The sequence below is a fragment of the Larus michahellis genome, chromosome 21, assembly GCF_964199755.1.
Source record: "Larus michahellis chromosome 21, bLarMic1.1, whole genome shotgun sequence".
NCBI classification, from domain to species: Eukaryota; Metazoa; Chordata; class Aves; order Charadriiformes; family Laridae; genus Larus; species Larus michahellis.
This window is the reverse complement of record NC_133916.1, coordinates 1,376,423-1,402,595: the sequence shown is the minus strand read 5'-3', so window position 1 is coordinate 1,402,595 and position 26,173 is coordinate 1,376,423. Positions and strand designations below refer to the sequence as shown.

General features: G+C 56.5%; 2 protein-coding genes across 5 annotated transcripts; both read right to left on the bottom strand.

Annotated features, from left to right (window-relative positions):
• Positions 1 to 508: 508 nt before the first annotated feature.
• On the bottom strand, positions 509 to 12,985 carry TNNT2 (troponin T2, cardiac type). 4 transcript variants are annotated; one of them, XM_074564680.1, is made up of 17 exons: positions 12,777 to 12,828; positions 10,321 to 10,367; positions 9,333 to 9,343; positions 9,191 to 9,208; positions 8,049 to 8,078; positions 7,233 to 7,289; positions 6,651 to 6,683; positions 6,093 to 6,128; positions 5,799 to 5,820; positions 4,782 to 4,842; positions 4,525 to 4,641; positions 4,072 to 4,149; positions 3,815 to 3,925; positions 3,283 to 3,392; positions 2,737 to 2,827; positions 2,169 to 2,209; positions 509 to 803 (listed from the first exon to the last, which is right to left on the bottom strand). In XM_074564680.1, the coding sequence occupies exons 2-17, from the start codon at positions 10,356 to 10,358 to the stop codon at positions 755 to 757; spliced, it is 903 nt and encodes a 300-aa protein (XP_074420781.1). In that variant the 5' UTR covers positions 10,359 to 10,367; positions 12,777 to 12,828; the 3' UTR covers positions 509 to 754. The 4 variants fall into 4 exon arrangements, with proteins under 4 accessions (XP_074420781.1, XP_074420779.1, XP_074420777.1 ...); XM_074564678.1 differs by having other exon boundaries at positions 9,191 to 9,343; positions 12,777 to 12,837; XM_074564676.1 differs by lacking the exon at positions 8,049 to 8,078 and having other exon boundaries at positions 9,191 to 9,343; positions 12,777 to 12,985.
• A 694-nt stretch (positions 12,986 to 13,679) lies between these two features.
• Positions 13,680 to 25,170, bottom strand: LAD1 (ladinin 1). The gene is made up of 10 exons (XM_074564442.1): positions 25,074 to 25,170; positions 21,616 to 21,756; positions 19,746 to 20,244; positions 19,188 to 19,331; positions 18,390 to 18,439; positions 17,450 to 17,522; positions 16,942 to 17,073; positions 16,463 to 16,552; positions 15,229 to 15,306; positions 13,680 to 14,875 (listed from the first exon to the last, which is right to left on the bottom strand). The coding sequence occupies exons 1-10, from the start codon at positions 25,109 to 25,111 to the stop codon at positions 14,870 to 14,872; spliced, it is 1,251 nt and encodes a 416-aa protein (XP_074420543.1). The 5' UTR covers positions 25,112 to 25,170; the 3' UTR covers positions 13,680 to 14,869.
• Positions 25,171 to 26,173: the final 1,003 nt, after the last annotated feature.

Below are 26,173 nucleotides of genomic sequence, written 5' to 3'. Positions count from 1 at the left end.
CACTCGTCTCAAGTCTTCGTTGCGTGCTGTCAGAAACACGCAGAAGAGGCAAGCACTGTTGGTGTGGGCCTTTTAGGAAGAGGTAGAAAAAGGAATGAAAATGGCCTGGAAGCGGGGTTTGTGTCTAATCTATGGACCAAGAACCTTGGAAGCAGTGTCCCTATCTATGCTGTCCCACAGGGCCAACCCTGACACAGACAGGAGTGAGGAGGAGCTCTGGTACAGCAAAAGCTGGAACTAAAGTGGCCGTAACTAGGATTGCCCCAAACTGCGGCAGGAAAAGCAGGTCAGACCACTGAGGTCTGTTACAAAACCTCCTAAGGACTGCAGGTGTGAGACACTGTGAGGCAAGGGGACATGTTATTCAGGAGGTCCTGGATGGTTGCCGCATCCTCGTGCACCCCAGGGAGCGGGCGCGCAACTGCGCTTGGTCAGCCGAGCTCTGCAGGGACTGTCCTGTGCCTGTCTCCTCTTGGCTCAGAGCTGCAGGATGGAGACAACACCCACACCCCCTCACGGTTCTCTTTATTTACAGACACAACATCAACCGGGGGCGTGGAGATGAGAAGTGCCACCTCGCGCAGCATCTGCCCACCCAGACAGCACTGTGCCTGCAGCAAGGTCTTTGCAAGCTCTGTGCGGTGGGAGGGCGGGCGGGCGCGCGGCACAGGCTCCACAGCGTGGGGAAGCCAGCTGGTCGACCAAAAGGCAGTACACCTCTCCGTGGCTGAGCCTCCTTTGCTTTCTGAGTCATCTATTTCCACCGGCCGCCCACCATGGTCTTCCCACGGGCAGCCTTTGACCTGGAAGAGAAGCAGAAAAGCGCATGCAAAAATGCATTAGTGACCATGAAAGGAGGGACAAGGTAGGTGCCATCAGCGGTCCTGCAAAGAGGACTGAGCCATCTCCAGTTGATGCCCACTGCCCTCTGAGGAAGAACTTCAGTGGCCTCAGATAAAACCTTGGGACCTTAGTCAATCTATGTGCTTTGGGACTCTACGGAAACAAGCTCATGCATTTTGCCAGGTGTTTCTAAGGACCCGCAGTTCCCTTCCCATGTTTCTCCCTCCCAAGGATTCTTCAGAGAAGAACCGATGAATTGGATCTCCGGTTGCAGTGGGATAACAACGGCTGCAGGATCCTTCTCCCAAGAACCAGAAGCTGTGAAGCTGTTAGCCAGGACCCACCACATCACTCTCCTTAACAGCACCAGGGGACAGGCCCTGCTCCGGGCGTGGGTCAGCAGAGAGGAGAAGGAGGAGGCGGAGGCTGGGGTGGACAGTGAAGGGCACTTCTGTCATGTCATCCTGAGAGTCACCAGCGCAGCTTTGGTTGTCAATCCTTGGCAATGCCTCCTCCATCAGCCCTACTGCTAGCCTGATGCAAGCCCCGGCGTCCATGCAGCACACGTGCAGTGGGAGACACACAGCACTCGGGAAACGCCCGTACTCACCCTTTGCTGCAGTAACAGGCCATGTCGGGGCAGAAGAGAAGAGAGATTTGGTGTGAGCGGGGGGGAGATGCTGATACCTGACACGCGGGGCAGGCTGAGCACCTCTCATGGGAGACAGCGGGGCGGGACGGGGATGCGCGAGCAGCACGGTGCTCCCAGGGGTGGGGGATAAACACCCACCTCCACCCTCCTACGAAGGGTCCCCCAGTCCTGTGCAGGGAACATGGGCGCAGGGACAGGCTCCCCTGACCTAACGGGGCTGCACAGCTCCCACAGCACGTGGGATCTCCCCTCCTACACCAGCCGGCATCTCCGGCACCTTCCCTGAGATGCTGGGCATCCACTGCAGGGATGGGGGTGGCTGGAGTGGCAGGACCCCGCAGGACACAAGGATCCAGGTGCAGAGGTGGGGACTCGCTGGGGTCCATCCCCAGCCGGGGTCTCCGGGGCAGGAGGAAGCTGGTGGGGGTGGGGGGCAATGGGGCTCTGTCAACAGGGGGAGAGCAGCATGGACCAAGGTCCCTGTGGGGACCTGCCGGCTCATGAATGCCGGGTACCAGTGGGACCAGGAGCAGCAGTGGGGAGGACAGGAGGTGGCTCTGCCAGGGTACAAGAGAGCCAGGAGATACGCGGGGAGGGAAATGGGGACAGGGAGCCAGGAGCTGGAGGGGCAGGAGGCAACAAGGAAGGATGCTCAGCCTGGCCGGGGACTTACACTTTCTGGTGGTCACTGACGCGGTTTCGGAGGACGTTGATCTGCAAGAGAAACGCAGACGGATGGTGAGGCCTGGCAAGATGCCCCACACCCGGCCGGGGACGAGGGTCGGGGCGAAAGTGCCTCACTGCTCGCTCTTCCCCAGGGGTTCTGGCGGGGGGTTTAGCACAGGGCTGTGATGGGCAGCACAGCGGGAAGCCTGTTGCGGTGCAAAGCACACGTCCCCAGGAGCTGGGAGGTCACAGGGCCACCACACAGTCCCTTTCACCAACTGCCACAACCCCCAGGATTTCATAGCTGTGTGCTCAGCCGTGCCAGGGTGGCCTACAACCGCTGGGAAACCTGGTTTGATCCTGGCTCATGTCCAAAAGGGAGGCAGATGTGGCTTTGCTTTCGGTGATGCCTCTCGGGTGTTTGTCACCCCATGTACAAAGGGGAGCACAGTCCTTTCCTGAAGCACCCAGCTGTACATCAGTCAGACAACCCACCTCCTCTCCCAGATGGGGAGCAGCAGGAGCAGCCCGGGGCACGGAGGGAGAACAAGCTCACAAAGGGCCTCGCGGCTCACCTCGTATTTCTGCCGCTTGAACTTTTCCTGCAGGTCAAATTTCTCAGCCTCCAGATCGCGGATGGTTTGCCATAGCTCCTTGGCCTTCTCCCTGCCGGAAGAGCCACTGGTGTCAGTGCAGAAAAGGGATGTGTCTCACAAGGAGCTCACTGCAGGGGACAGGGCAGTGGTGCCACCATCTGTCCTGCTCCCCCGGGACAGGTCTCTGCAGGCTTCGTGCCCAGCTGGGGATGTGTTGGCCAGGCAGCAATGCCAGTCTCACGCATGGAGCAGAGCCATGGGTGAGGTGGGGACAGATGAGGACATGCATGTCCCACGCGTGTGAGCGTGGCTCCCTCTGATGGCCGGCGCTGCCAGCAGCAGCCTGGTCGTGGTGGCCCATCAGAGCCATGGAGCATGTGTCCCAGGTGGGATGTCACAGCCCACCACCCAGCTGTGCCATCACCCTCTTGTCTGGGCTGACAGCCCCAGGCAGCCCCCCGGCCCACGATCCTGCCCCAGCAGGTGGGACCCAAAGCAGAGGTCTTTCCTGCAGGCCGTGCTCACCTCAGCTTGTCTTCGTTGAGGTGGTCGATGTTCAGGGGCTTCCGCCGTTCGCTGAGGATCTTCTTCTTCTTTTCCCGCTCTGTTTGCTTCTTTCCACCCTTTTTCTCTGACTGCGGAAACCATCAGCCCATTGGTTTCCTTCCCAGGAGGGAAGGAAATCTGCTCAGTTTTTGCTCTACCCCTAACCAGCTCAGGCCCCAACACTCTCTACTTTTTGGCCCTCTAGAAGCACATGAGGTCCTCAAAGAAATTCTGTCAATAGTGGAAAAGACACCCCACGCACCCCCATCCCTGTCCCTGAAGCAAGGCTGGACCCTCCTGGCCAGCACGTGCAAAGCAGAGCTCTCAGCTCACTTTGGCCCTCTGACCCCTGGTGTGACCCAACTGTGGTGGCCTGTCTTCTTCTGCTTGTAGAAACCACAGTCTACCACCAGCAGTGAGAACGTGCATGGTCCTGTGGGGCCAGCCCATGGTCAAGCCCTTCCCAGGAGCACCTGCAGCTTCATTTCAACCGCCCGGGGTAGGATCACACCTTCTGCATGTAGCCTCCAAAATGCAGCATGTTGGAGAAAGCTTTCTTCTTCCGCGCTTCCTCCTCAGCCTTCTTCCGTGCCTCCTCTTCTTCTTTGCGAGCTCTTTCTTCCTGCCAGGGTCAGAAGTGGGTCAGGAGTGGACGGATGGAGACCTCATGGACTGGCTTGCATGCAACACACAGCTCATGCTCCCAGGTGGTCCTGGGCTTGTGCTCCCCAAGACCAGTGCAACCCCTGTCCCTGGAGGGCGACTCACGGCCATGCGGGCTTGGCGCTCCTTCTCCCTCTCGCTGCGAATCCTCTGTTGCTCTGCCCTCTCCGCTCGCCGCTGCTCCTGCAGAAGGAGAGGACATTGGCTTGGACAGCCCAGGTAATCTGCATCCTCCCTGTCCCTAGGGACACATCCCTGACCGCAGAAGCCCTGAGAGCCCCCAGGGCAGATCTGCTGCTCTCATGTCTCCCGAGGGAGCGTGTGGACCAGTGACGATGGGGGAAGGTGCATCTCCATTAGGCACCACGGCATCGCAGCAGCCAGGCCAGGGGCTTCCCAGGCACTGGGGTACAAAATCTGGCTCAGATCCCAGGCTCTGTCTTGCAGGGACATGGGATGTCTCAGGTCTTGCTGTCGGGACTGTGGGGAAAGGATGGCGGCTGTTTGCCCACAGGAGGGAGGGTGGCAACAGCGATAGGCGGGGTGCTGCAGACATACAATCCTGTCCTTGAGGGAGATGAGTTCCTCTTCCTCCTTCTTCCTGCTCTCAAAGTGGGCTTCGATGAGGGCCTGCAGTTCATTCAGGTCCTTCTCCATGCGTTTGCGGTGGATGTCCTGCACCGGATGGAAACAGCGGTGATGGCCACGCTCCCAGGAGGGAAGCCCTCCAGGAGCTGCAGAGCTGCTGGGCACAGCGTGGAGGAGCGATGCCAGGGGAGCACCTTGCAGGGGCTGACTTTGGGTGCACTACTCACGTCAAAATCCAGTCTCTCGCCATCTGGGATTTTGGGAGGCACCAGGTTTGGCATGAAGACCCTGCAATCGAAGATGAGCAGGAGGATGGTGAGCCTGCAGCAGATACCTGGGATAGGATGGTGCCTTTCATCCATGCACTGATCTACCCAACCATCCTCTCCAAGCCTCACAGTCCCTGGGGATGCAGAGTGGGCACATTTTGCTGCTTGCTGGAGGTTGCCAGCTGGAGAGCCTCAGAGGAAGAACTCTGGCATTCCCGGGAAGCACTCCAAGGCGCCCACATGGCTGGAATAACTCTGCAAGCCGCAGGCAACTTGGCCCTGACCTGTTGCCAGGCACCCTGGAGCTGGCAGCCACCCCTGTGCTCACCCAAAAGAGCAGAGAGGAACTATGTGCTCCAGTGTGACCTGGCACAGGGAGCTGGAAACCATCCTCTCATCCTCCGTGGGCTTGAGGAAGGGCAGGAGATGCCCAGTAGGGGCACATAAAGATACAAAGGATGAGGTGATCGTGGCTGAGGACAGACCTGCCTCACAGACCGGAGCATCCCAGTGCTCCATGAGGACCCACAGGTTCCTGGCAATGGTTTACGGCCCCATTCCTTCAGGTAGGAGCTCCCGTCCCAGGGATGTTGGCCTGCCTCATGCCAGCCATGACCACAAGCATACTGGAGAAGCAAAACCCTGGCTGTGCCATCGACCATGTACCCCAGGCTGGGGTACACACAGATTTTTACCAGCTGTAGGGACACAGGGCAGCTGGGCTTTCCCCAAGGAGGACACAAAATGCTTCAAAACTGCCAAAAGACCTTATCCTTGGGATTCCCTTCACATTTCACGTTTCTCTGCCTGTTTCTCTCCCTTTTTCCCTCCATGTCCCAGTCCTCACTCTGCTTTTGAGGCCTCAGTGTCTCCTGTCCTTTATGGATCATGGTGCTAAGCCCGTCACATGAAGCCTCTGCCCTGGCACAGCTCCTAGCTCAGACCTTGCACCAGAGAAAATGCACCAACACTTACTTGGGCTTTGGCTTCGCTTCACCTGCAGGTGCCCAGGAGCAGGAGACAAAGAAACCATTAGTGTCAGAGAGGTATTTGCTTTCACACCTTGACCCAACCCCCCCAACACTGAGCCCCCAGGCTGCACAGTGGATCACCCTCCGGCAGAGGCATGCAGTGAGGTGTCCCTCTGTGTGCCAAAACCCGAGACACACGTGATGCTCCTGGCTGGGCAGAAGGGCATTTGGCACCTCCTTACACAGGCGAAGGGACAGTCCCCCCCTCCCCGGAGAGGAATGAGGACGGATACTTCACCTTCTCCAGGCTCCTGCTCTCGTTCCCCCTCTCCACCTGTGGAAAGCATGAAGCTTTGTCTCCCGGAAGCCAGCCCTGTTGTGCACCGTGCCCGCGGACACAGCGGGGTGGTTCCGCCAGGCTCTTCCCCTCTGCCCTGTGCTTATCCCCACTGCAAAACCCAGCTCCGTCCCTCCAGGATGGACAGGGAGAGAGCAGGTCCCTCATGGACATCCCTCACCCACAGACAGACCAGGAGAACCCCAGGTCCTCTCCAGGAGGAACCCAGACAAGGTTTGCAAGAGCTCAGGCTGGGAAAGCAATAGTACTACCCTCTCCTTCTGTATTTTGGGTGAATTTCTTACCTAGGCAGCACAAAGCCATCCCTCCTGCAGGCCTCCTGCTGCCCCAGCCCTGGCGGAGGACGGGGCCAGGGCAGCTCTGCCCCATTTACTGCTGATTCTCTCTCTTCATCAGCAAGTGAATTCAACACCAAAAACCCCAGCGGGGCCAGTGTCTTGGGGGACTGGGATCAGGACTGAAATGGCCAAAATTGCCCCTCCTCCATTCCTGCTTTACCTTCTCCTGGAGCTTTCGTTTCATCTTCTTGTTCTGTTTCAAAAGCAATGGGGAGAATATGAGCATCCATGGGTGAGGGCAGTCACATGCCCCAGCGCAGTGGGGTCCCAGCACCCTAACACCAGCCATGACAGCGTGGGGACACACATCAGGCAACCCAGTCTCCTCCAAAAGGTTCTCCTGAAGTCCAGTGCTCTTTGGATGGTGAGACACAACAGAGCATGACCCCAGCTCTGGAAATCCCCCCCCTAAGGCTACGGGGACCTCTTGGTGGAACAGGCTTGACTCATTTTTGGCATTATTTCAGAGTGCTGGACACAAACTGTTTGATCTGCAACCAGCAGAAAACACCATTATCCTCATGCTTGCAGGGCCAAGGCACTCAATAGATCAGGAAAAGGCAGCTCAGTTTTGACATCTCCTTACTGGAAACCACAGCTACGGGAGAGATCTGCCCCTCTGTGCTGCCAGCACACTGTCACAGACCATGCTGGGACACCCCAGACCCTGCTTGACACCCCACTGAACCATGGCATGGCTCCAGCCAAGCCATGGGGACTCACTGACGAAGCCCCCACACACCTTCCGCCTTGGTTTCTTCCGTCTCCTCCTCCGCCTCCTCTACTTGTTCTTCCTGACCTGTGGAATAACGGGCAGCGTGAGTCCGACAGCTACCGCTCCCGCCGACTCCCTACGGACCCCGCTATCAGGAGAACTGCGGCACGGAGCCGGCTGGGAGAGAGAGCCGGAGGAGTCTTAGCCATAGGAGAAAGAAGAAGCAGTTCAGAAAGTAAAGGGCTTCCCTCTAACCTTTACCCAAGGGCTGCTCTCTGTGCTCGGGCAGGGCAAAAAGAATAAAATTAAAGGATTTATAGCCACCTCCTGGTTTGCCCCTCATTCCCTCTCATGTTATCATGCTCTTATACCCCAGGATGGGGGGGAGTGATTTCTATTGCTCTCCTGTAGCCAGTGAAGAACAAGACTGGCTGGCATTAGAGAATGTGCCCTCAGCACCTCCACAATCTTATTTATGACTCTGTTGGAGCATTTTTCCACTGGAGGGAGCAGTATCCCCACAAGTGTCCTCCACTGGAGTCACAGCGATGCTGGGGGCCACAGGTCGCAGGAAGACTTGTGGTCCCACAGCAAGAGAGAAGGAAAGAAAAAGAAGAGAGTAAACCACGAGTGCGTTTGGTTGATAGATACAAGAGAGAAGGCACAGACACAGGAGCAGATATGGACAGCACAGCAGGGCAGGAAGGGGGGAGTGCAAGAGGCAAAAGAGAGAAGTGGAAGAATGAAAGAAAACCATTTCTCAGCCAGGGAGAGGCAAAAGACACACCGACCCACGACATAGTCACAGTGGAGAGATGAAATAAAGAAAGGTGCAATAACTACCGTCTTCTTCCTCTATCCATTCTTCCTCTTCTGAGCCAGGGAGGAGGGAAAGGAATAAGCGCAGAGGTTAGTCAGATGCCATGAGGCTGTGGAGTGAAGCTATGGCGTGCATGAGAGGAGGACTCTAGCACTGCAGTGATTTCCCCCTTGCGCCTCTCTCTGCTTTTACTGTTCAGGACGTTTTGCTGTGCAGCAGCCGGGGCCGGCTGGCAGTGCCCTGAAGCAGCAAGAGGCTCAGCAAAGCTCAGCTCCCAAACCCAGCCCCAAATGCACAGCCCAACTGTGTCACAGAGCAGCTGCATTGTGGGGTTTGCTTCTTCATAGAATCATAGAATTGCCTGGGTTGGAAGAGACCTTTCAGATCTTCGAGTCCAACCATCAACCTAACACTGCCCAAACCACCACGAAATCATGTCCCTCAGCAACATGTCTACACGTCTTTTAAATACTTCTAGGGATGGTGACGCCACCACTTCCCTGGGCAGCCTGTTCCAATGCTTGACAACCCTTTCAGTGGAGAAATTTATCCTAATATCCAATCTAAACCTCCCCTGGCGCAACTTGAGGCCATTCCTTTTCTCCTATTGCCTGTTCCTTGGGAGAAGAGCTCGACCCCCCGTGGCTGCACCCTCCTTTCAGGGAGCTCTGGAGAGCGAGAAGGTCTCCCCTCAGCCTCCTTTTCTCCAGGCTGAACACCCCCAGCTCCCTCAGCCGCTCCTCACAAGACTCATGCTCCAGTTGTCCTTCCCTGGACACGCTGCAGCACCTCAGTGTCTTTCTTCATCGGACTGAGGCAACTGGAGGTTTGTGCTTCAACATAATTAACATGCATTCAGCTGAGGCTCCAGCTCCAATTGTGTTATTGTGCTCACTTCTCTGTCAATGCCCAAATCCAGCATTTTCACCTGTATTTTGAGTCAAGGGATCACTCTGACAAAAGAGATCCCAAGAAAATCCAGGCTGGCTTGATCCTACTGATGTCCCAAATGGGATGATCAGGAACATGGTCTCATCTGCCTTTTCTGGTCATCATTTGCCCATTGCAGTCAAGGAGCTTACCACCACAACCCACCCAAGCAAAACACTGAACCAACAGCACTTGTCTCTTGGTCCTAGGAACCAAGGACCGGTGGAACACCTACCTTCTTCCACGTACTCCTCTTCACAGAGCACAGGTGCACATGGGAGAGAGGGAAGGGAAAGAAGACGCAGGTTATTGAAGTTGGTCTGGTCATTTCTTAGATTCAGTCTCGGGGCAGCTGCAGATGCTCCACGTCCTCTTACCTTCCTGCTCCCTGCAAAGCACAACACACATTTGCGGAGTTACAGCGATCTGCTGCAACGCATGTCCCTCAGCGAGGCCAGAGGAGAATTTGACATTTCCTCAAGTCTGTCTCCCCTTTTTCATAGGAATGAGCAGTGACTGCCAGGCAGGTTGCTGTGTGGCATGCTGTAAGGTGTCAGTGGGACGGGACAAGACCCAGGTCACCCTGCAGGCTGGGGATGGCAGGAGCTGAAGTGCGCGATTGACACTTCGACAGTGGTCAGAGCACAACACCCCTTTGCAGCTTGAGACGATCAAGTGACCATGGCCTGTAATCCTAGAAACAGGCGTCTCACCTCCCACCTTTGCCCCAAAGTCCTTTCCTGACCTTGGGGGAGATGCACAGTCTCTCCTCGGGTGTGCCCAGGGGGTGCTGGGCACAGGGGTCAGACTGACTGCCAAGACACGCGAGTCTGTTGTAGCATTTAAACATAAGAGAAGGATTCAGATATACATTTTCTGCTGGTGCAGGAGAAGTAGGGGCTGCGTTTGGACTGATCCCTACAACCACACAGCTCAGATATCGAGCCTCCTCTCTCCAGGCTGCGCCTCGTGGTCCAGCAGCCCTTGCTGGCAAAAGTTGCCCTCAAATCTGGGCCTTGGGGAGTGATGGTCTGGACACGGCTGTAGGACCCCCCAGCACGAGACTGATGGCACCAGCTTTTCCCAGCTTTATCTCACTGATTCGGGCTGGAGGACTCTCCCTTGCCATGTATGTGCTGATACAGCTCCTAACGCAGGACTCGGCGCTGCTGGGGGTCTCGGCACAACCACGGTGGTGGTGCAGATGGGAACAGGGTGGGGGAACCTCAAGGCCCTTTCAACCCTTGGTGTTGGGGTAAGGACGAGAGCCGGTGCCCCCCAGACAGCACCCCTAAGCGATGCTGCGACCCTGCGGGAAGGCAGGAATAAGGAGAAAGTAAGGGTATTTAAAACCACACCACTTACTGCTCATATTCTTCAACGACCTCTTCAGAGTCCGACATGCTGGTTATCTAGCAGAATTCAAGGCAGATTGGAAAAAGCGCGGGTTAGGAGCTGAGATAAGGACAAGCACAGCCTGTCCTCCAGCGCCCGAGACGCAGGCACAGAGATGCTGCCTCTCTACAAAGCACTTGGAGCTTCGAGCTGTCCCCAGCCAGGCTGTGACAGCGTTATCTGGGCAGAGATAAGGCTCCCCCCTCCCCTCCGATCCCAGGATCACAGCTCGTCCCAAATAGGAGACAGGAGATTAGACAGAGCCTCATGCAACACTGATAACTGCTGTCAGGAGCCATGTCCAGGACACGCAGCTCCCCTCGCCGCAGCCATCTCGGGGTGCTGTGCTTGCTCAGGGCACGGGAAAATAGCCCAGCGTTCAGCTTGTGCTGTTTCCTGACTATTCTTAGCTTGGTTGGGATATAGAAACTTGCAGGGATGTCCTGTTATCTCAAATTTACAGCCCTGCATAAGCCACGGCATGACATCTCAGTGAGACCTCCCACCCCAGCCCTCCAGGAGAGGGGCAACCCGGGCTCAGCAGGAGCATTTCTCTCTTGGTCCTGCCCTTGGGTCTGAGGTTAGCTAAAATGAATAATTCACAGCCTGACTTAGCAACAGGGCTAATAACTGCAGAAACAGCTCACCTTCTTGGCACTCCCGTCTCCCTCCCAGCCGTGGCCCCGAGGACTTTACTCATCGTCCCACCTCATCTAGCTTCCACCCAATGCTCCGCTACCAGGTCTGCACAGACCAGCCCCATGATCAGCCCTGGCCCTGGGCATCCCGGGGCAGCCCCGAGCATCAGCCCAAGCCCCTGCACAGGCCTGTCCACCACTCGCATTCGTGCCAGACCCCAGCAAAGCTGAGATGCAGCAGAAGAACTCAAGGCAGCTCTAGAAATAACTTCCATGTGCGAAACCACCTGTTCCCAGAGCAGCGCCGCTTCACTTCTCCTGCCGGCCGTCTGGGAACAACTGGTCCTGGCTACATCTGTTGGGCATTTATTACCCGGGATGGGTAGGACAGGCTTCAGGATTGCTTATTCAAGATGCTGAACCCGGGACTGGAATCCACAAGCACGGGAAGGATGCATTACAGGAGGGGTGCCTCCGCATACCCGCATCTCCCGGAGGGTTGTCAAATCTCACTTCTGAGCAATGACTCAGAAGGTGCTTTTTGGAGACAAGTGAAGTCAGAACTCAGCCCCGTCTGCCTCGGGTTCACCACCTGCTTCCACTGTCATCGTTCCCTTCCCTCTGATGCATCTGGGGCTTGGGCCTAAGCACCCCCCTCCAGCATCATCCCCTCAGTCTCCGCTCCCCATCGAACATCAATTCCCGGCCCTACTCTTCCCCCAGTCTGGGCATGGTCCTGCTACCCCCAGAGTTTGGCCAAATCATTTACGTGGTCTCTGAGCACCCAAGACTTCGTGTGGTCCTCTCACGACACAAGAGCGGAGTCTCCCTCCTGGCCATGGCAGTGCAAACATGCATTTGTGAAAGCTTGTTTCTACGTTTCCTTCCACCTCCTCTCTCATACATCACAAGATCCCCCAGAGCATTTGCTGAGGAACAGCAACAAAACCAGGACTGTTAAGTGAGTACACAAGAAAAACTAACATTACACCAGAAAGTGGCTCTAGGAAATATTTTTCCATCCTCTGCACGGAAACAGACAAACCTTTCCATTAAAGCTTTGAAATCTTGGTTTGAAAGAATTATGAGAACCCAGCAGACACATTATAGAGTTAAATAGGAAACATTGCACATATTATTGACTGAAATAAAATCTCCCATCATTTGCTGTGGATTAAATACTCCAGATATCCCTCCCGCTCCTTAAAATCCCCTTCTCCCAGCTCAGGGCTGGCTGGTCACACCTCGGGGGCTGAGTTAATCCTCCATGGTTCGCAGTCTCTCCTTTCCTCCAGGCTACCCAGACATGGAACTCTCGCTTCCCAGCGTTTGCTCCAGCGTGGATCAGGTCGCTGCTCCCTTCCCACTTGGCTGGGTCAGACCACGCACAGGAGCATCCCACCTCTAACCCACCCCACGGGCTGCAGCAAGCCAGGGCCAGGCTGGCCTGGCTCCCCCACGGGCATCGCATCCCTCCTGTCCTCTCCAGAGACACAAGGAATAGGGATCTGTGAGATCCCCCAGCACGAGGACAGCCAAAATCCTTCTCAGCCGCCTTGGCACCCATCGGGGTCTTTCAAAAGGCGTTGGACAACTTACAAACACAACCCCCTGGAGAGGGTCCTGGTGCTTTATCCATGGGAATGCCTTACTGGCAGAAAGACATCCCAGTGCAAGCAGCTGGGGAGGGCCATTAAACCCCAAGCCAAATCCCTTTTGGGTCTTAACAACTGCCCTTCCACTGAGCATCCTATGCCACGAGTGGGCACCTCACCGCCCCAGCCTTACCTCTGCCACGGGGCGCTGGTGAGGTCCAGGGAGCTGAGGGGAAGCCGGCGGGCGTCTGGGAAATGCTCTTTGGGGGCAGGAGGCTTTAAGGGGGCTCCAGCGCCCACCCCGGGGCGGGCAGTGCCGGGAGGAATGTGCCCGGCGCCCATGGAGGAATGCAACACTTGTGAGCTGCTATTTCGGCAGCCGCGGCCCTGGCCCCCTCCGCCGCTCCCCCTTCCCCCCAGGAGCCCATATAAGCCCAAGCTATTGTGTGGCCTCAGAGATTTGCTATTTTAAACCCTCCGGACTGAGATACGTGAGTGCCCGAGGGGCTGACACAAGCCAGCCAGCTGTCACTTTCTAGGGCCGGGGACGCTGATAAGGCAGTGCTGCCATGAGCAGAGGATGGGACCCTCCATCGCAGCCCCCGAGCCGGGCTCTCCCAGCCGCTGGACCCACCCCAGGATGCTGTAATGGAAGGGGAGAGAGAGAGAAGCTGAGAGCCCTGGGGCTGTTCACTGGAGAAGAGCAGGCTGAGAGGGGATCTCAGCAATAGCCAATGGGCCGGGGGCAAGAGGATGGGGCCAGGCCCTTCTCAGTGGTGCCCGGGGACAGGACAAAGGGCAACGGGCACAAACTGGAACACGGGAAGTTCCATCTCAACATGAGGAGGAACTTCTTTCCTGTCCAGAAAGGTGGTGGAGTCTCCGTCTCTGGAGACATCCCAAACCTGCCTGGACGCGTTCCTGTGCCACCTGCTCTGGGTGACCCTGCTCTGGCAGGGGGTGGGACTGGGTGATCCCCAGAGGTCCCTTCCAACCCCCACCATTCTGGGATTCTGTGAAGAGTCTTAGGCTGCGTTTACCGTCCCCACCACCCCGGACACATTTCTCTTGCATTTTTGCCTTTTATCCCCCTGCCGGCAGAAGGGAAGTGAACCATTCCCAGTCCCAGCCCAGGAGCAGGTGACCGGGAATGTCTTAGAAAGAGCAACTTTTATTAGAAAAAAAAAAAAAAAGGCACAGAGAAAACCAAGTCCTTTCCAAAGCCCAACAAGCAAGAACAGATCAGGGCAGCAGCAGAGTCACACACCGAATCTGGACACCGCAGTGGTTGCTCAAGGCACAGCCCTAGCCCATTGAATGGCCCCTGGCACAAGGATTTGAGCATCATTTTATGGGCTGCCCATGGAACCCTAAAACTGGTCTCGAGAGAGCACCCCATTTCCCTGCTGGGTGGGCTCAGCAGCCCGGGGAGCGCAGGACCAGGGGGCTGCAGAGCCACGGGCAAAGGGCTCAGGAGGAAAGGCGAGAGGGAAATGGGGTTTGCAGCAGGGGCCCAGCACAGGGCGCTCAGCTCCATACGACCCCAAAAACAGGGCCGTGGCCAGCCCACCCTTCCTGTATCATTACGTGAAAGGGGTCACTGCTTGTAGGTGGCCGGGAATGGTAAGGGCAGGGTGGAGAAGGCCAAGTCTCTGTCTCTGTCTCAGCCGCGTGCTGGAGGGAAGCACCAGGGCCACCCTTCTTCCATGAGACTTCTCCAAGGTACACAGATGCACGTGTGACTTTGCAAACACCATTTGCCTTTGGTTGGGTCCCTCCAGCAGTGACAGCCTGGGAGGGGGGTGACATCTGCCTGCCCCACCTCACCCCACACCAGCCAGGCAGCAGGGATGGACATGGTCCATGGACATGCAGCTGAAACTCCCTTGGCCGGTCAGCTTCTTGCCCCACTAACATCATCCAGCTGCAAGAGAGACGTACAGGCTGATCCGCTTTGCAAGCGCAGTTATGGGGCACAAGGCAGAGATTGGGAGCAAAACACCAAAATCTTGTGGAGAAACGAAGCAAGAGTCTGCCCTCAGCATTTGCAAGGAGCCTCCAGGCCTGGGCACTCCTGGAGAGGCAGTGAGTGAGGACTGGGGGTGCAGGGATAGTCTTCCAGCCTTCTTCCTTCCCGTCCCACAAGCAGAGGCGACCTGGGACCCACACACGGCGCGGGGGACTCTCGTGGCAGTGGGCTGCTGGACGGTTGGGAAGGGCTGGGCTTTGATCTTCACAGCAAAACGGTTTTTCCCAGATCATCTGATATTAGTGCAACTGATATTATTACAACTGGAAAAGAAAGTGAGAAACAGTGAGGCGGGGCCTGAGGCCGCAAACCCCGCAAAAGGCAGTTACTTTAACCGGGACCGAACAGGGGACAGGGCAGGCAGGCATCCCCTAAACCCCATCACATGGCACTTCCCTTCCTCTCCCAGACCCCTTCTCACCCTTACAGCTGCCTCCAGTTGTCCCGTCAAGCTGACCCCCCTAATCATGGGGTCCTGGATGTGCCACCCAACCCCTCTCCCCACCATGGCCTGGTTGTCCCCTGCCTGCCCTGTGGGTGATGCACCAGCAGGCAGGTCCCGGCTCTGCCCCTGGCTCAGAGGACGCTCCAGTTTCCAGAGCAGCTCCATGTCTACCTTGGTGTCTCCAGGGGTGTCTCCAGGCTGCTTTACCCAAGTGTCACGGTTTGGCAGGCTGTTTATTTTCCTGATGTCCTGCAAACAGGAGAGTCGTAAGTGGCACAAGAAGGTTTTCCCTGTGCATCTTGTGCAGTATTGCCTTGGTCTGACTTTAACCAAACCTTGAAGCACACATGGCCCAGGTGAAACCAGCCAGCTTTGAGAACCTGCACCTGGTAGACCCTCAAAACCAAGTGCAGCTCCAGCCCACAGAAATGGAGGGCAGCAGGCGTTATTAAAGGAAAAAGATAAAGGAGTCACCAGCATTACCCAAGAGTGACCCCAGTAGCAAACCCTTTCCTGGGAGCCACAGAGCCAGCACAGCCTCCCCACAGACACGTTTGGGCAGTGCTAATCTCTGCAGCTCAGCGCGGGGGGTGCCTGGGCTTGTCTGACCGGGCTGGGCTGGAGCTGCCCCCCCCGGGTCCTGTACCCAGGCGGATGCTACCGGCAGTGGCAAAACACCTTATTGCTGCAAACAGGGATACCTCCCCAGGACTTGCTGAACCTCTCCTTTCCAAGTACAGTCAACTGCCCTGAGGCCAAGGGGTTTCCTGTCCCTCTCCCTCACATCCATGTCCCCGGAGCAGCGGTGGTGGAAAGCGCTGACCTCTGAGTCCCCCTAGCTGGGCACTTTGCCCCACAGCTACAAGACACCCTGCTTTTGGGGGCTGGGATACACAGAGGGATGCAGATCACTCCAGGCCCCACATGCAGCAGGACCTCTCAACGCACACACAGCTCTCCATGCTCTCCAGAGCCCGATGCCAAAGCACCGAGCATACAGCTCATCTCCCACTAGCATCCAGGTCAGAGCTAGTCCTCCAGACACCGGTAGAGCTGGGATCAGGCTGGGGTGCTCTCTCTCACTGGTGGCAAGGTCAGGTCCACCTGCTCGTCTCCTGGGACACGCACCCAGCTGGTGCCTGCTCCCTCCTCACCCCACCAAGGGCTGGGAGCAGCTGCCTCGGGCACTTTGGGCTCAGGATCAGGGCACAGCCCCAACATCTTGTTGTGGTGGCCCTGCAGCACCCAAACCCCCAACCCTGGCTAAGCTCCTCTTGAACCCTTTGATTTGTTCAGCCAAGGGTTCATCAGCCCTTCAAGCCCCACCACCCCAGATGCAGGGACACATGCCACCAGTCTGCCTGGTCTCAGGGCTCTAGCCCAGAGTGTCGGCACAAGCCGGTACCTTGCTTTTTTCCTCCTTGGCGGGCTCCTGAGTTCGGCTGATCCATAGATTAATGCGGGATGTCACTGATCCTGGGATCTTCAAGTTGTCCTGTGGCACAGAGAAGGACACCAGGGTTACAGCACCAGCTCTCCCACTGCACAAACGTAACCCAGGATAGTCCCCATGGCACAGGGAGACTGAGAAAACCTGCAACAGGCAGAGACCAGCCCACACCTTGGCTCCATCCCAGCTCCTCAAATACCAGTGCATCGGCACGAACCCACACGCCGCCAGAGCACAGTTTCGGTGGCAGCCGGTGCCCAAGCCCAGCCCTGCCTGGCCTGCTCAACAAACACCAAAATCCCACCAAACTGCACTGAGGCAGCAGCCTGCCGGGCTGGGCGTTGGTATCCAAAGGGGATGTCCAGAAAGCTGGTACCTGCCCCAGCACAGGACCCCTCTGGAAGGTCCTCGCTTGGGCCAGGCCCTGCCCTTACCTTCCTGACAGCCAGCGGCTCAGCCTTGCTGGGAACGCTTGCCTCGAAGAAGTTGCGCTTGCTGGCCACCCCCTCCGAGGACAGCAAGAGGTTCTTCTGAATAGTCAGGGATGATTTCACCACCTCCGAGCGCTGGGAGGAGAGAAGAGCGTCAGCAGGGGCCGTGCTACACCCACAGCGGTGAAAAGCAAAGTCCTGCTTCTGGCTCACGTCCTGAGCCCTTTGGCATCTGCTCCCTCCCTGCCCATTACCAGCTCATGGGCTTGCCCCACTGCTCCCCCTGGCAGGACTGTGCAGCATCCCCATGACCCTCTCCAGCAGATAACCCCTCCCTGCTCCTAAAACCCTGACGCCAATCCCTGGGACCGTCTTCTTCAACCCCATTAGCGCTGGTTGTTCGGTGCAGCTCAGTCTTTCTCTCCCTTCCCCATTGAGCTCTGGGCCACACCTCTCCCCACACATCCCTCCCACACCACACCAGCCCAGCTACGCCAAAGGTTTTCAGTACCTGCACAGCTGAGTTGTACTTTTCCAGCTTCTCCCCAATGGTGGTGCTGCTACCTGGGATCCTCAGACTCGCGCTGGTGAAGAAGGGAGACAGTTGAACACAGACCCCTCAGGATCTCCTGGGACTCAGCCCATGGTTCCTGGGGACTCCACTTGGCAAGAGGAGTCCCTGTCTGACCCAGGCACTCCTCCTGCATCTGTCTGCCAAGTGAACCAAGGCGGCTCATTCCCTGCTGGTGACCGAGATCTCTGGGTCTCGCCACCTTACAAGGGCCACACAGTACATTGAAAAATAGCTCTGAGCTTCACCCTGTCTTCACCACTGCCAGGTCTGAACTGCATCTTCACCGGTATCAGTATGCACCTATAGTATCCGTAGGTGCAAGCCCAGGTGCCTGTAAAGCCCCCTTCCCTGCCCTGCACATGGAGGTGGGACAGGGCATCCTATCAACTCCCTGCATTCAGACCTGAGCCTTTGGTTCCTCAAGAGTTTTTAAGACACCTGTCCAAACCTTGCCATGCAGATGTGAAGGATCACTTGATCTGGCCACAAAAGCCAGATCAGGTTGCCCGTGGACCTGTATAGTGGGTTTTGATATCTCCAAGGGTGGGACCCTGTTGTGGTGCTGCACCGCTCAACACTTCACCTCTCCTGTGCAGACATAAGCACCGATGAGACACTACAGCAATGAAGAGACAGCAGGGGCTAGCTGGGGGCATCTCGTACAGATGCAAGCTGTACGTTGGACATTGTCCTGTCCTCTGCTAAGCATCGCTGCCTGGTCAGCCAGGCCCCCAGGGACCAATGTTCAGCAGACCTGTGCCAGGGCATTCTCTAACCAGTACCAGGTCCCATCACCTCCTCCTCCTCCTCCCTTAGAAAACAAAGGATGACAATTCCTGCCCAGCAAGACCAAAGTAACATGAAGAGAGGTGCTGACCTCCTTGTGAGAGGGCTTTGGCTTTCTTCTTTCTCTTTTCTTGAGATCATCTGGAAGACACAACGAGAAGAGATACTGGAGTCCTCTTTGGTTATCAAGGATAAACGTGGGAGAAACTCTCTCAGACTACTTCCCCTATTTTCAAACGAGCTCCATTTTCGCCCACACCAGTGCTTATCTCATACCTCATATCTCAAAGCTCTCCAGACTAAAGACGCTTGTAGCGCTAACAGTTTTATTCCCAATAAAGCACCATGAAAGTTAATTGAGCCTGACCAGTCAGCCCTGGTTCACAGCAGGGAGGATCTCAACAGCTCTTGGTTTTCCCAGTCTCTCCAAGCACTTTATTCCAGAGATCTTTTTGGGGGGGCTAGAATTGAAGATATTCTCAGGGATGTAACAAGGGACTAGAAGGAGGATGGATTTTATTTTTATCCTGTGCCCTCAGAGAGGAGAGGAAGTGCTCCGCCAGAGGATGGGTGGCCATTCCTGTGACTCTTTGGAAAATCTGAGGACAACGAGCTCCCTGTTTTCTCATCACTTCCCACAAGTTTCCATGAGAGCACAAAGCGTATGAACATGGGCATGTTCATCATCACAGGCCTTCAGTCAGACATGGTGAAGGAAAATGGAGGAAAGAGTGAAGCAGAACTGCAATGCCCAGATCAAGGGTGGATTTTGAACACACTTTTGTGAGCAGGCTCTGCCAACATCACCCAGAGACCAGAGCAACGCTTCCTTCCCCCCATCCTCCACTGCCTAAATGGGGGTCTTTCTGCCACTTGCTTTAACTCTTACCCGAAAGGAGACAGTTCTTGGGCTGGCTCGTCTGATGGAGCTGCTGTAGGTGACCTGAGTTGGAGAAGTATCTGACTTTTCTGCAGGTTCCTCTTGGGTGGCAGACAGCTGCATTACCTCCTTTGAGGGATTCCTGGATGGTTGCTGAGGAAAAAGCAGACGTCTGATGCATCCCTGCAGAGTCTGCAGAGAAGGCTGAGGCGCAGGGAGCAGAGCAGCCAGTGTGGGAACCGGTTTGGAGGCAGGAGTCTGAGATTCAAATCCTCCAAACCTTGGCTGTCTCATGTGGATATGCAAAGCCCCAACCACCTCTTCAGTGAAACCGTGATGGCAATCAGTAGGGGCTTGCCAGAGAAGTTGATCAGACTAGTACATGTAAGGGAGGGAAAGGAGGTGGTGGGACCCTGTCCGCAACCTCATGGTTTGCAGCTCTCAGACAAACCTTCCCCAAAAGCCCACAGGTCCCATTTCCCTCCTGGTACTTTTGAGCTCTCCCTCTCTCTCCCTCACCCAGGACCTCGCCCCGCAAGGGTTGATGCCTTGTCCATTCCTGCTCACCTGCTGGTCCAGAGACAAGGTCACCACCGAGGCTGTCTTCTCCTCCGTGCTGCAGCTTCCCTGTCTGGTCAGGATCCTCACTTCGCGGAGGCGGCAGCCCCCCAGCTCAGGTGATGCCCGCTGCTGCGACCCCCCCACCTCCTTCCTCTGCTCCTCCTGAGGCATCCCCACACCTTGTCCCTCTTTGTCCTGGAGCCGTCCCCTCACCACCACCTTCCTCTCTGAGGCCGGCTCTGGGCGCTGGTCTCCTGATGGGTCCCCTCTGCCCTTGGCTGCATCCTGACTGGCTCCAGCCTGGTCCTGCCCCGTGCGTGGCTGCGTTCCTGCCTCCGTGCGGATCGCTCCCACCCCTGGCTCCTGCTGCTCCTTCTCCTGCCTTAGCTTTGCAGAGACGGCCATCGGGGACCTTGTCCGTCTCCCTTCTTGTGTCTTCAACACCTCTGAGAGCTTACGCTCTTCTCCGTCCTCTGGAGACATCAGCTTCACCAGGGATTGAGGTCTAGAGACAGAGACAAAATGGGGGGCAAACCTCAGCACCCCGAGGCCAGAGGGCTGGATTTTATGCTGCAGGTGAGTTTAACCCAAGTGAAAGGCTCTGTGTGGGGCATAAATATCCTACCAACATCCTGGAGTCATCTATGTAGACGGGGTCTTGCAGTCACACTCATCCCTTTCACCCCAGATAGGCTCTCAGAGGACAAATTTGGATTAAAAGTCTTTTTTTCCTTTTTGTGACAGAGATTAAGCCTTTCTGCAGCCTCATCCCAGGACATCAGCATCCACCAAGTCCTGTGCCGAGGAGCTGAGTGCTCAGAGCAGCGTGATGGGTCTGCTGCCGGATGAGGCGTTTGTCTGTGACTCTTCGCCGGACTAGGAAAAACTACCACTGTCTTTAAGTTTAAAGTATTGGTTGCAAATCAGTCTGCTATGGCAGGGTCCGACCACAGGCCCAACACATTCTGCGAAACCATCATTTCCCCTCCTTCACACAGGCAAACACAGGCACCAGATTTGGGAAGGGGCAGATAGGACATTTGTCCAGGGCTGTGCAGACTGTATCTACACAGTCTCCAGCGCTTGGGAAGGAGATGGGATAATATTTGCCCTCCTCCTGAATTATAGTCACCACATGACCCGGGAAGGGGGAACTTGACCTGTCTACCTTGTTCACATTAGTCATGTCCAGCCCCTGTTCAACCCATACCCAACCCAAGCGTCCTAATTTCATCCTGTCTGAAGTGGCAAGAAACACCTCTAGAGCATGAGTCTCGCTGTGGACAAAAACCACCTAAACGTTGGACATTTCCAGGATCAACTTAGAGGTGGGTCAGGTTGTGTAAGAGCAGCCGGATCTCAGGGCACGTCCAAATCCCAGCTCCCTACAGCAAGGGACTTTGGGAGCACCACTGGAAAGCCCTCGGGTGACCTCCCCACTTCAGCAAAGGTCATACAACATCACTGCAAGGTTCAGAGGAGAAGGAGGAGGACAGCCAGCCAGGCTCTGCGTGCTCAGCTCACCTGCCCTGCAGAGATGGGTGCCTGTCTGGGCTTAGCTGCTCGAGATCCCACCAGCACCCACCTGAGCTCAGCCTCAGCACCAGCCCTCACCCTGGCACACCAGCTCCCTGTCCCATGGGACATGTTGAGGCCCATGGCTGAGCCCACCAGAGAAATACCCCTCTTCTTGTCCTCCTCCTGCGAAGCCCATCCTTCTGCCCCAAGGCCTGTTGGACCCCTGCTCTTCCCACCTTCTTCCAGAAGAGACTCCCACCAACTGCAGCAACTTTGGCTCACGGTTGAGAAAACAAGGCAGCAAGCTGCGAGCCATCATCACCGTAACTAGGACTGATGCTAGCAGGACCCCACACACCTGCTGGAAGCTGGACTGATGTCTTTCACAGGACTAGGAGGTTCTTCATCCGTCGATGTGGAGGATAGCAGGCTCCGGTGCCTTCGCCGGCGTTCTCTTTCCTGCTCTTCCTCATCCTCAAGGGTCCTCTGCCTGGCCAGGCTGTTTGGGATAAAACATCAGGACATGGTGAGCTTGCAGCCCTGATGCCAGACAAGAAAGGAGACTGAGACACCCTCAGACGAGGGTTGAGGGGCTGGCGGAGGTGGCCTTCCCCAGCTGCTGCACGGCAGAGGAGAGGGACGCCAACGCAAGCCAGGTGTCGCAAAGTCTCTCGCTCCACCCAGCTGATGCAGGCATTTCCCAACACAGGCACTTGACTTTACAACTCCTAATTTCTTCTGTTGGAGGGAGCACTCATTTAAAAGGAATCCCTACATTAAGAAAACCTTTCTGGGCAAGGATATTTAACCTGTAACTCAGCAAGACCAAGACCCTAGAGCCACCACATAGATCTCAACCACATAAACTGGAAGGGTAACCACTAGCAGCAGAAGATTTTAGCCCCAGCGCGAGCTGTGGTGATGGCATTTTAATTTTTATTGAGCAAAAAGCCTCAGATGCTAAAGCATCAGAGGCGGAAGGTGACTGCTGACAAGCTCAGCCTGGAAACAGGGCTGGCAGAGGCTCCTCTTACTCCCTGCATGTCTCTGGGACTGGGAATTGTGTATACTCACAGGTTGTAGCAAAAAGACAAGGTTTGTAATCATCTTTAAAAAGCCATCTTTAAAGATTTTATTTTGCGCAAGCCAAATGTATAATTTTTTTGGGATAAAATGCCACCCTGAATAGAAAGTTGTTTGGAAAACACCAGTTTTCCCTTCCTTTCTCCGTGCAAAACCTGCCCACCCTCTCTGGCGGTGCATGAACTCTGTTGGAAAATATTTTTATTGGCTGGATTGACCTTTTCACAACAGTGTTCATTTACCTACAGCACTCGTCCTCAATGAGCTCTAAACACACGCTGGGGTGCCAGCGGAGCTCCCAGCACCCCCAACAGTCCAACGGGGCTGAGCCCTCCCTGCCCGGGATCCGTCCCATCGCAGCATCCCAGCTCCGCAGCTGGCACTCTGCTTTCCTCCAGACCCAGGGTTTACTTTGAATTTGACTTTTAAGAACGTGAAAGTCAGAGCAGGTCCGGGCCTGTGATATCGCTAAATTCGTTGCGGACACGGTGACTCGCAGTGTGGTTTATGAGTTACTGTGTAATGAAAGCTGGGTCATAAATTAAACCACATTACCCCCCGCAAGTATTTGCGGCTTCTGTTTTTCCTGGTCGAGGGAGGCGGGGGATCGCGAAAGGGTCAGCGGAGCAGAACGGGGCATGAAGGGGGGACGGGTGCCAGCCAAGAGCCCTGGGGACGGGACAATGACAGGGGAAGTGCTGCCCTTCCCTCCTGCTGCGTCCATCCCCATGGCCCCAGGCGGCCTTCATGCCCCAACAGAATCACAGAGTCATAGAATGGTTTGGGTGGGAAGAGACCTTAAAGATCATCCAGTGGCACCCCCTGCCCTGGGCAGGGACACCTCCCACCAGCCCAGGTTGCTCCAAGCCCCGTCCAACCTGGCCTTGAACCCCTCCAGGGATGGGGCAGCCACAGCTTCTCTGGGCAACCTGGGCCAGGGGCTCACCCCCCTCACAGTGAAACTCAACAGCAATCTGACCCACTGCTGGGGGGTCCAGGTGGTCATCCATGCAGTGGCATCAGGTGAGACGGGATGGAGAAGGCTGGGAGCTGTCACAGGGAGCCCATGAGTGTCCCCATCTGGCTCTCACCCCACTGGGGGACACCTCCCCTTTCAGCTCCTTGCAGCCATGCTCACCCCCACGGGCCTGACCCTGTACGTGTTTGCACACAGCTCCGCCGCACTGGGAAGGCAGCACGGCTTTATTTGCACGGCACAGCGTGATTTCCCGGCGCAGCAGTCACATTCCCACCCGGCAAAGTGAGCACGTGCGTGGGGACGTTCCACGCAGGTGCCTCTGCTGATGGCTCCTGTCCCTCAAGCAGTGACAGCACAGAGCACTAACGCTGGTTTAAAGCCACGTGAGAGCCAGTTACTGCTTTGTTTTTGCATGCACAGGCTCCTTCCAAATGAAAATGAGATTTTCCTGCCTTGAATTTGCTCGGCTCCTGCAGAGGCGGCACATAACCTGGCATCATCAACATGCAGCTTCTCATTGTTTGTAATTAAGCAATCCACCCATTAGGCTATGGATTTGCTTTGCCAATCTTTCCCTCCTCTTTTCAGAGGGATTTATTTTTCACCGTCTTGCCTTTTCTAACCTCAAAGAGATGAATAAGAAAAGATCGGCGAGTCTCCCTCTGCCTTGTCCTCTCCTGCCCTGTTAATCATTACTGCTGATATATCTGACGTTTATGCTGTTTCACTGAATGCTGTCTCATCTAACGAGAGAGGAGAAACTGCCTTCCCGGGTTGTGAAACAGCCTGGGTGCAGGACCCCGCTGGGCTCGCGCTCGGGCAGGTCCGTGGCTCGGAGGAGGAGGATCTGGATGGGGCTGGGATGCCCTCTGGATCCGTCCCCTCCCTGACGGAGGCAGGGTGTGAGCCGACAGCCTCCGAGCAGCGGGGTCTCTCTTCGCTCCCGTTCCTGGGCTGGCCGTGGTGGGTGTCTTGCCCTAAGCACTGGGGTTTGCGGTTAAGTCCAGGAGCCGTCACAACCACTCAAACTGGGATTTCTGCTCCGTTTTGTGGGATAGTGTGGCTGCGTCTGAGTCTCCGTCCCCCAGCCCGCGCAGACGATGTCGGCGGCCCTTGCCCCAGGCTCTGCGGGAGGTTGGAGCCATCCCCACATCGCCCAGGCTTTGGGTCAGCCCCTGACTTGCCTGCGGTGCCCAGGACCCTCACCTGCCCCGGCTCCCATCGGAGACAAAATCACTTTTTAGGAAGGACCGAGTGGAGCGGCCAATGCCGTGGGGCTGCAGGGATCGTTCCGCAACTGCCGATGAATCAGGGCTTGCTCAGCGCCCGATGGGCTGAGGCTGCAGCCTCCACACTGCGGGGCCGGGACAGGCACCCAGGGGCTGTACGGACATGAGGCCAGTGAAAAAAACCCACAGCTGGCTCTGGGACAAGCCAGCCAGACCCTACCCCACAGAAAGGCAAACCAGACCAAAAATATACCCAACGTGGGGCAAGGATGGGTTTCCAGAGCTGTTTTCCTATGCAGCGCTCAGCTTCCCCAGGCAGCAGAAACAAACCTTCCTCTGATCTTGCCCACCCACGAGAAATTCCAGCAGCGCCGAGCACTCACCGGGGTTGGCACCATCTCCGCAAGCAGCAACCCCCACGGTGTCTGCCCCTTCCCCATCCTCCCCAGCGCCCCTCGGCCGGGGCTCCCTCACCCCCTCCCTCCCGCCGGCGGAAAGGGTTAAGCATTAAACCACAGCACCTACCTGGAGAGATCGGACCAGTTCCTTCTGCCTGAAGACATTCCTGCTTTCCGGGAGTTTCAGAGAGCCCCCAAAACTCGCGCAGGCATCAAGGCCGAGGCGCTGCCGGTCCCGCGGGGATCTGCGCTGCCCGGAGTCTCAGCTTCCCAAGGAGGGAGGAACTCCCTGCAAGGTTATTTCCCTGTGCACCTTTACCCTGCCCGCAACCCGTTTACCACCGCACTGCATCACATGGTTTCTTATCTACCTTGACAGAGGCAAGGCTGTAATTTGTCTACTAGCGGCGCCGTGCAAAAGACGCCCTGCCCAGGAGTGCCACGCAAAAGCAAATCACTCCTCGCCGCCCGCTGTGCCAGGGCTCCAGCGGAGACCCGCGCTTGGGGCTCCAGCCATCCAGGTCTCCCAGGGTTTCGGAGACAACTCCCTGCGGAGAACCTGTTTTACCAGCCGCTCTCCACCAGTCAACAACTCCTCCAGCACCCGTGGAGGAGGCGAATTAACTTGGGCTGAGTGGGAGGAGGCTGGCTCCCAGGGATCCAAAACAGTCATTAAAACACCTCCGTCTGGGTGCAGTCCAGCCCTCTCCAAAGAGCATGGGAGGGTGCCCCGCTCCTTTCAGCCTTTTCTGGATGTCCTGGATTGAGCCGTCATGGCCTCGCCATCATTACAAGCTTTGCTGCGGTAGAGAGCACTCACGCACTCTTGGAGGACGTGGCTGAAGCCTGGGTGGGGCGGCAATTTTTTGCACGCTGAAGCTCAGTGAAGCCCTGAAGGGGCTGTGTGTGCTCATCCCATGCCTGGACCCAGTCCATTAAACCTATTGTTCCCCCCGGGCTGGTCCCAAGACCACCGTCCCCCCACGCTCACACGGGGCAACACTCCCTCAAAGGGCCACTGTGAAGGCAACAGGGGGGTCTCCCATGGGGGTGACGGGGGCACCCCACACAGCAGAGATGGGTCCAAGCCTGGTTCCCACCTGGGGCCAGGTGAGAACTCACCCAGTGCTCCCACCACCGGGGCAGCCAGGCAGACATCGCAGCGGACGCCTGTGGAAAAACTCATCCAAGACCCCTTGAGTACAAATTCTGTCTTTGATCCTGGTA